Source organism: Alligator sinensis, unplaced genomic scaffold (genome assembly GCF_000455745.1).
Source record: "Alligator sinensis unplaced genomic scaffold, ASM45574v1 scaffold159_2, whole genome shotgun sequence".
NCBI lineage: Eukaryota > Metazoa > Chordata > Crocodylia > Alligatoridae > Alligator > Alligator sinensis.
The window spans coordinates 216,484-225,799 of NW_005841992.1; the positions used below are offsets into that span (position 1 = coordinate 216,484).

Consider the following 9,316-nt stretch of genomic DNA (forward strand, 5'->3'; position numbering starts at 1 on the left):
CCCCCCCCCCGGTAGAACTCAATAATAAATGCTCAATTAATTAAAAGCTATACATACCCCCAAACTAAGGTAACATGGGTAATATTAATTCTAAGCTCTCCTGATGCTTTAGTGACTCCTGACTTGCCTATTTTACCTTAACATGGTTGAATAGCTACTATATGTAATCAAACTATAAACTCTTTGGTGCAGGGATTAACTTCTATTGGACAGTGTCTTGCATAATGGGCCTCAATTTAAATTGGGCCTTTGCATGCAACTAATATTAATGCTTGCAGTTTTCTTTCTGGAGCTGATCTCTGACTCTGGATACAGTACCAAGAGATGAGTCTGAAAACATTTCAGAGTTACTGCTACTTTTTATGACAGTAGATAATAGAGCAGTAGAAAATAAAGAATGGTAGAAATTAACCAAGAAAAAAATTGAAGGAGATGGCTGATGGAGAATAGGTGTCTCCTAACAAAGTAGTCTCTGCTGTTCTTATTCTGTGTATTTACAGTAGAGATATTAGATTTACCAACTAGGAGCTTTAGGTTTCTTTTGACTAAGTAAATTTCTCACTTAAATGTCCGGAAAGAACTGTTCTTAATTCAGTTTTGCTAACCACTGTTACAATGGCATAAAAGCCTTGACTTGAAAGGAAACCTACATAAGTTTTTTGAAAACGAGGGGCGAGGGTGGGTGGGAGGTGAAGGGTGGGAAACATTTTTTTTTTTTCCTTCAGATAGTATTATACATGGAAACAAACTAGCTTTTTCAAATTGGGATGAAGTAACAGAATTTCTTACAGCCTTTCAAAAGTCTCTTGAGTTCAGTCTGCATTGCACTAGTTATGAGGAAAGGATTGTTGGGTAGGGCTGTATTATGCCATTACACATTGTATCCTGGAAGTAGGAAGATTGGATTTAGTTATCTAAGTATCTAAGATACATTGATAACCTCTTCATCATTTAGACTGAAAACCTACAATCTCTGTTGAATTTCTGATGGAACTCAATCACCATCCCTCCATCCAACTTTCTTTAGAATACTCCAGCACCAACATCTCCTTTTTAGACACACAGATCAGTATCCAGAAGGGTAAAGTACAGGCCACAGTATACAAGAAACCCACAGACCAACATGCATATCTGCACAGAACCAGCAATCACCCTAAACGCACCAAAAAAGCTGTGATATATAGCCAAGCCCTCAGATACCACCGCATTTGTACTAAAGAGAACAACTGGGATTGCCACCTCGCCAATCTTAAAAAGCCAGAGCCACCTGGATACCACAGGAAGAACTGCTGCAGTACAGAAGAAAACCCCTCACAAATCGCACACCGCTGGTGATGACATATCACCCCTCCCTTGAACCTGTACAGAAAATCCTCAAAAAATTGCAACCCATACTAGAAAGAGACCCTATTCTTGAAGAGATCTTCCCAGAACCACCCATCCTAGCCTTCAAACAAGCACCGAACCTCATCACCAGAAGCAAACTTCCTCAAGCCCAGAACACACCAAAAAGATCCAGACCGTGCCAGGACAAGAATTGCAAAACCTGCCAACACATCTCCACTACCCCCACTATTACTACACCCCACAACAGAGCCATCAGCATCCCAGGATCTTACAGCTGCACCTCCAGAAATGTAATATACCTCATCCAATGCACCAAATGCTCTGATAGAAAATATGTAGGAGAGACCAAACAACAACTGCGCACCAGAATGAACGCACACCGGAAATCTATTAAAGACAGAAATACCCACTTACCGGTGGGGGCACATCCCTCACAGGAGGGCCAATCTCTCAGTCCTGATCCTCAAGGGAAACTTACACAACACTTCCCAGAGACGAGCCTATGAGCTCCATTTCATCAACCTCCTGGATACTAGAGATCATGGACTAAACACAGACATTGGATTTTTGACACACAATCTGCCTGGCAACTGACTCCCCAGCCCAGCCCTTGGCTTCTTTACTTTTCACTCCATCCAGGAAGAGCACACATCAACTGCTGAAACCTCCTTAGCCTGATGAAGGGTTTTTGAACTCAAAAGCTTGCTTAATAACTATTCTCCAACTATTTGGGTTGGTCTAATAAAAGATATCAAATTCACCCAAGGAACCTTGTCTGTATGTATGTATGTAAGGCTTTTCCACTAATTGAGGGTGAAGTGCAGGTGTAAATATAGACAGTGAATTCTACAATCCTTGTACTATTCTGAAACTTTAAACAGCCCTAAAAGTATTTCTGAGCCTTTTTATTTTTAAAAAATAAAATAAAAAATGTAGTTCCTCATTTTAAAATGGTTCTAATATATAAGCAAGTGCTCATTTTGCCAACTGTTCTTCCAGACTTCCTTCAGGTCCTGTCTTTACATTCATAGATCTAGTGTAAAGGTTGTATTTGTATGATCTCTGCTTGAACCTTGAGAAGTGCTTTATCTTTTTTGCTCTTCCTGCTGGTAGGCACTATGATTAATAGCATTCAGCAGTAAGTGAGATAAGTGGAGATGCTGTAAGGAGTTATGCAAGCATTTTATTTAAGGGATGCTGAAGTTCTAGTTGGAGCAATATATTAAAAACTTATTATAGTAAAAGCTCTGTTATCTGGCATCCCCCCGGGCACGGGGGGATGCTGGGTAACAAAATATGCTGGTTATTTGAGCCACTCTAGCTGCTGCTTCTCATGCCACATCTGGGGTGTCCCACCACCCCTCCCACAGGGGCTCAGCAGCATGGGCTGCTTTGCCCTGATCAACGGGGGCTCAGAGAAACCGGAAGTGCCACACTGGGCACTTCCAGTTTCACTTTACCTTACAAGCTGGCATGCTGATTAGTGGAGCATGCCAGCTTGTAACATGCTGGATAGCGCAGCTTTTACTGTATATAATTAAAAATATATTATGGAGACCACATGATGCAGGTCACCTATAACCTGCACCAGTTTTAATCATGATTTTAGGTAATTAGCTTTAGTCTTGTTTTGCTTTTGTATTTATTTTCCTAGAGAAGCAGATCTGTTGGTCCCTAGCATCAGGGGAATGCCTCTTTCTGTGAAGAAGCTCCTGGACACACAGCAAAACAAAACCTCTTTGCCCTCAGATAAGCTCTGTAATGACTTCAAACTCTTATTTAAAATTTCTGATTTAATAGTTTAAACTTGGGACTTGTCCCTCTAAATTCCAGCTGTGTATGCCAAACCTACTCTTGCCTTTTGGGAAAATTGTTCCCTGCAGTTTGCTTTCTGTGGTGCAGTTCAGAAGCAGCTGCTGCCTGAGGATTTCAGGGAGAGATCTGGACAGGGAAAACTAAAGATGAAGTTAAATGTCTGTATCCCTGCTTCATCCCCTCTATTGGATGTCATGTTGGGGAGCTCAGTGGACTACATTTCACTTTCCCTATCTGTCCAACCCCTTCAAAACCTTCCCTGTCAGGTCTTTCCTCTAATAAACCAGCTGTGTGACAGAGTACTTCTTGGATAATGTTAATTTAGTATTTGTAAGAAGCTCAAGATATAATAATGTAAGCAAATGGGGAGAAACAGATGTTTTGGGATTTTTTTATAGATTCATAAATGTTGTTAGGGTTGGAAGGGACCTCAATAGATCATCGAGTCCGACCCCCTGCATAGGCAGGAAAGAGGGCTGGGTCTAGATGACCCCAGCTAGATGCATATCCAACCTCCTCTTGAAGACCCCCAGGGTAGGGGAGAGCACCACCTCCCTTGGGAGCCTGTTCCAGACTTTGGCCGCTCTAACTGTGAAGAAGTTCTTCCTAATGTCCAGTCTAAATCTGCGCTCTGCTAGCTTGTGGCCATTATTTCTTGTAACCCCCGGGGGCGCCTTGGTGAATAAAACCTCACCAATTCCCTTCTGTGCCCCCGTGATGAACTTACAGGCAGCCACAAGGTCGCCTCTCAACCTTCTCTTGCGGAGGCTGAAAAGGTTCAGGTTCTCTAGCCTCTTCTCGTAGGGCTTGGTCTGCAAGCCGTTAACCATATGAGTGGCCCTTCTGTGGACTCTCTCCAGGTTATCCGCATCCCTCTTGAATTGTGGCGCCCAGAATTGCACGCAGTACTCCAACTGCGGTCTGACCAGCGCCCGATAGAGGGGAAGTATCACCTCCTTGGATCTATTCGTCATGCATCTTATCTTTTAAGCACAAATGAAAGCTGGCTTAATTCTTTTTGAATATTTGAAACATTCTTAATACTAACCACTTGTTCTATATATCTTGTAGTCAACTGCATCTGGTTAAATAATATCAGTAAAACACTAGCTTTAAAATTTTCAGCAACATCTGTAAAGGTGCTTGGAAATTTCAAAGATACAAATGATCGTTCTTTCATTGAGCTTGCTTTATGCCTTTCTCTCGGGTTGAGCACTGAAATAATTTTTTAGAAATATTTTGGGTTTGTGTGCACCTGTTAGGGTTGGGTATTTGACCAATCAAAAGTTCACCCAGTCAATTGACTGGTCAAATACTAGTGTGTAAAAAAAAAAAAAAAAAAATTGTCATATATGGTCAAATATCTTTTACATTAAAAAGCAGTCATTTCCTATATAATGTTGAAATAAATTTATTTCATTATTTAAATCTTTTTTTCACTTGGTTTTTAGTTGGTCATCTTCCTCTTGACTTCTGTTCTTTTTAGTGTCATTTGCTTCTGAATCAGAAGACACACTTGAAAAATATTCATCTTTGTCCGGATTTTTTCATTAACCTTAGATTATGATGTAGGATTGCCATCTTCCAAGCAGTTTTTGTTTCTTTCCTGTTTCGGTTCTTGCTATGAATGTTGTCCCACATTCACCAGTTAGTCTGCCCAAGCAATAGAGCTTTGAAGTTTTAACAGGATATCAGAAACAATCGCTAATGAATACCAAGGACAAATTTCCACCAATTTGTTGTAATTTGATTGGTCATCAAGAAATTACTTAAATTTGGCCAAGTTCACTATTGGTTTGCATGCTACATCACATTTTTCACTTAACTTCTCTCTTTGGTATCATGCATCCAACAGGTAAGCTGCATTGTGTGCATCAGCGATCAGCTGACATACTTTCTCCATCACTTGTTTTTTCTCAGATGTTGAAAGTGGAGATGCTTACAAATGTCAGTTATGATGCTAAATGTTTGGGTACTCATTTGACATCTGTAAGTGTACATTTGTTGTCCTTCAACTTTTATATAATTTGGGCAGCAGGTTTTAACATTGACAAAAATTTTGATTTGTTCCCCCAAAGACATCCCCATCAAAATGTCAGTTTAATGTCTTGTGGACAAATGCAAGACAACATTTTCTTCTGCAACAGCTGGCTGTAAAGCTTTCTTGCAATCTGCAATTTGTTGCAAATGTTTGATTTGTTGAAGCACATCCTATAGCTCAATATTGAAAGTATGCAGTGTTGTTTTCGGGAACGCAGAAACACAGCAGCTGGCATGTGTTTTATTTCTGAAAACTTGACAGCTTTTTTGTGTGATGAGAATGCAGTGTTTGTAAACCTTAAAAACTGTGAACAAAAAGTTGCAATGTGTGAGCAGGACAACTATACAACTGACTATAAGGATATTTGTCTTTCGCAGTATTCCAAGAAGACTTCATTTTTACAGCATTGTCAGTTGCAACTGAATGCTTTTTCAGGACTGAGTTGTTGAATAACATTTTCAAACTGTAACGCTATGTACTCAGCTGTGTTTTCTTCTGTCATGCTTAAGAATTTATAGAATAATGGTTGGGAAGTTGTCACCATGAAGTTGATTATTCTTTCATTCTGAATATCACTCCAACCATCTAATATAATAGATGCGTGAGAGACTTCTTTTAATAAGACCGTTTTTTGCAATCACCAAAAGTTTTATTACTGTGTCCAGCAAGCTGTTTTCTGTCTAGTAATGAAGATTGGACATAGCTTGGCAAAAAAAATCCTTCATGTAGGGATTTCCTACTATGTGAAAAAGCAAATTGCTTGCGTATACAGTTTTTAGCAAACATCCAATCAAGTTCACACATTTCTTGTGTATTAATCCTGTCCAAAAATTCTAAAATATTTGATTGTGACTTTTGATCTACTTGGTGTTTCCTGTGAAGCTGGAGATTTCTCAAGTTGATGCCCGAGGACTGACCTGAAGAAGACTTGGAAACGGAAGGCTGCTGAGCTAAAGCTTCAAAGTCAAAATTGCTTACAGAATTTGATTTCGAAGGTGAAAAAAGCAGAAGACGGCCAGCCTCAGTTTCAGTATTTTCTTCTGTTCCTGTCGCCATAATGTCTTCATCAGAAGAAATCTTCTATCCTTAGAGCTTGATCAGAAGAAGCATCTGATATACATGTGGAAGAAAACAGCTTTTTGAAATGATGATGATGATAATACCTTTCTCTTACTAAAACTGGACACGTTTCTCAAGAGTTTAAGTAGTGTTTTATCATTCTATGTGAGTTCTGCAATTGTGAATATGTAACTTACACCCACCTTTCACTGCTTTCCCCCCTTGCCCTTGCACTTCCTTTTTAAATAAAATTTCCATACACAAGCTCTAGGTTTTCCTTTGCTATTCGTTTCTTTTTAAAATCAAGTTGACCCCTCTAAATAAGGAGGGGGGGGGGGGAATCAATTTGAAACTTTAAAGCCATTTTAATTAAAAAAAAAAAAATACAAAAAAATACAAAAACCAACACTGAAGAAGTCACTGAATGTGTAAGAAATATAATGAATAACTAAATCTAGTGGAAATATTATCTGATTTAAGTAAGGTGGTTTATATTCACTAGTTTCTTCTAGATTATTCTGGAAAGAAAAACAGTCAAATTTCTGTTATCTGGAAGATTCCAACCAATTGGATGTCTGTTCAAAACGCAATTAAAAAGCTATTGGGCTAGCACAACTTGTTTCCTTCCTACCCACCCCCTTCAGCTCCAGTTGCTTCACCCACTTATCCTTGTGGCTAGTAGGGCTGTGAAAAGTTAAACGGTTACATGATTATATTTATGCCATTAATGCAATACAGTTAACATTTAAACTAGTGCACCTTTGCGTGCTGCCTGCCTTTCCATCAGCAGTTTGGACCATATAAATCAAAGTGCTGGGGTAGGGGGAAGAGGTGGTAGAGCCAAGTTGGCCTTCTTCCCAAAGTGGGGAGCTGGGGAAGGGCATGATGGCCAGTAGTAGGAATGCTGCTTGCCACCTGTGTGTCCTGCTCTGGGGCAAGCAAAGTGGGTGTTGGCTAGTGGGGATCTTTCTGCCTCCATCCCTTCCTCCCTGGTTCACTTACTTACTGCTCTAGATTTCATTTCCCTTCTTGGCAGTAGTGATGTTCCCTATAGCTGTGTGGGAGGGCGGCAGGTGCCCTAGCAGGAGGCCCTGCAAGGAGGCCCATGGGCTTAGCTGCTGGCTTGGTTTCAGTGTGCTCCCTTCACCTATGCTGTGGCTCTGTTTCTGGCCACAGTGGATGAGGAGAGTGCTCTTCTTCCCTCCCCTGCTCTTCCTCCCGCACCTATGCTGCACGGTCTGCCTGTCCATGCTGAGCACCTGGCTGTAGGCTGCTTAATTGCAAGACACTGGGCCCTGGGCACCCAAGCAGCACAGGGAGCTTCTTGGCCTCTTGTTGGCTCAGATCAACCATAGTCCTGTGCTTGCCTGGCAAGGGAAACACGGTGACCACTGAGGTGGTCTTCCTAGTTGCACTTGGGAAAGACTGCTCTCCTAGCACAGGGATAGTACTTGCCAAGGTAATGTATAATAAACCTCCCACTTCGCTACTGGACTGGGAACGTCTTGACTTTATGACCACTTTATGGAAAGGGGAGACTTCTCCCTAGCTTGGTCCTGCGGCCTTATGGCAAAACTTGGGGGCATCTGAACCCTAAGCCTCTGGGTTTGGGCCTGCCAGTAGGATGCCCACCAAAGGTTTTGGAAACATTGAAGCCCCAGGTGGGTGTAGAGGATGTTTGCCAGTAGTAGGGCCACGTAAGGTTCTGGACTGACTCCTGGATTTGGAATTTGTTTTGGCTAATTTGGCTTGGAATACTGAAAGTTATAAAAACAAACAACCCCCCAAAAAGGCAATGTGGGAAGCTGCCTTGCAGCAAGGAGCCCCAGGTCTCTGCAGCACCCCCCGCCCTGTCCCTAGCCCTCCATAATAGGTATGTGTTATAGGTTAAATAGTTAATCAATATAATTAGAAGTGTTTAAATGGCTAATCTTTTAAATGCTACTCTAAATCCCTAGTTGGTATAATCGCAGAAAGCCTTCTTGTAATGTTTGACTGATCTTTAACTGATCCAAAAATATGCAGTCAGTTGCCTGGCTTGCCAGCCCTAGTCTGTGTCTTCAGACTACATTTACATTGTTAATATCTCTATAAATAGGCCTTATCTCTGTCAGGCCAGTGTGATCGGGCTAATGTTGATATGATATTAGTGGGGGTGTTCTTAATGTATGTTTCAAGTAAAAATGGGCGTCTCTCCAAAAAAGAAATTATTAGATTACTGAGAGAAAGTAATGATGTTAATTTCAAAAGATCACAAGTACTTGTCACTGAAGTGACTAGAACACTAGGACTGTGAGAGAAATAGGATATGTCTAGCAATTAGTTTCCTCCTGATCTCGCCTTTTTAACCTGAATATCATTGTGAACTCTGGAAGCGTAGCAGACCAATTCAGATCAATCCTGCTGGCATACACTGTGGAAAACCATTTGAAAGAGTTTGAGACAAAATTCATTCTAATGATGCAAATGCTGATTTCTTGTATTGACTGCCTATAGCTTTTATATTGACTAGTCAGTAGTCACACATTTCATATTTTTCTCTTCTAGGATCCTTCAGTTACACAGGTGACAAGAAATGTTCCACCAGGACTAGATGAATACAATCCATTCTCTGATTCCAGAACAGTAAGCACACCTGTTATCTGATCTTGTGAATGATTTAAAGTCTTTGACTTTTGGGGAAATGTTATATAGACTTTAAAACCTGCACAACTGGAAGTATGAAGAATTAACTAGAGGAAGTGGAAGAGCTATTAGGGGTGCACTGATAGAGATTTTTTGGGCTGATATTAATGGCCGACACTTTTTTTTTTTTTAAGGAGCCATATCAGCTGATACTGATCCAGTTCTGATATGCAACCAGGTAGCTTGGAGACCAGCATCAGGCTGGCAAGTCTGGTGTGGGGGAAGGCGTGGGAGGAGTGAAAGGGTGTGTGGATGGCAGATCAAGTCCCCTACAGTGAGGGAGGGAGTGGGGCTGGGGCAGGTGCTGCTCAGTCAGGTGGGGTGCAGGATAGAGCTGAGAGCAACTTATCTGGGGGAGGGGCTCCTGCC

General features: G+C 41.2%; 1 protein-coding gene across 1 annotated transcript in view; it reads left to right on the top strand.

Annotated features, from left to right (window-relative positions):
* The window catches only part of SCAMP1 (secretory carrier membrane protein 1), a 78,071-nt gene that overhangs the window by 8,516 nt on the left and 60,239 nt on the right, over nt 1-9,316 (top strand). Inside the window, 1 exon segment of the mRNA XM_025201385.1 lies at nt 8,810-8,887. Within this exon segment, the coding sequence (XP_025057170.1) occupies nt 8,810-8,887 (78 nt within the window).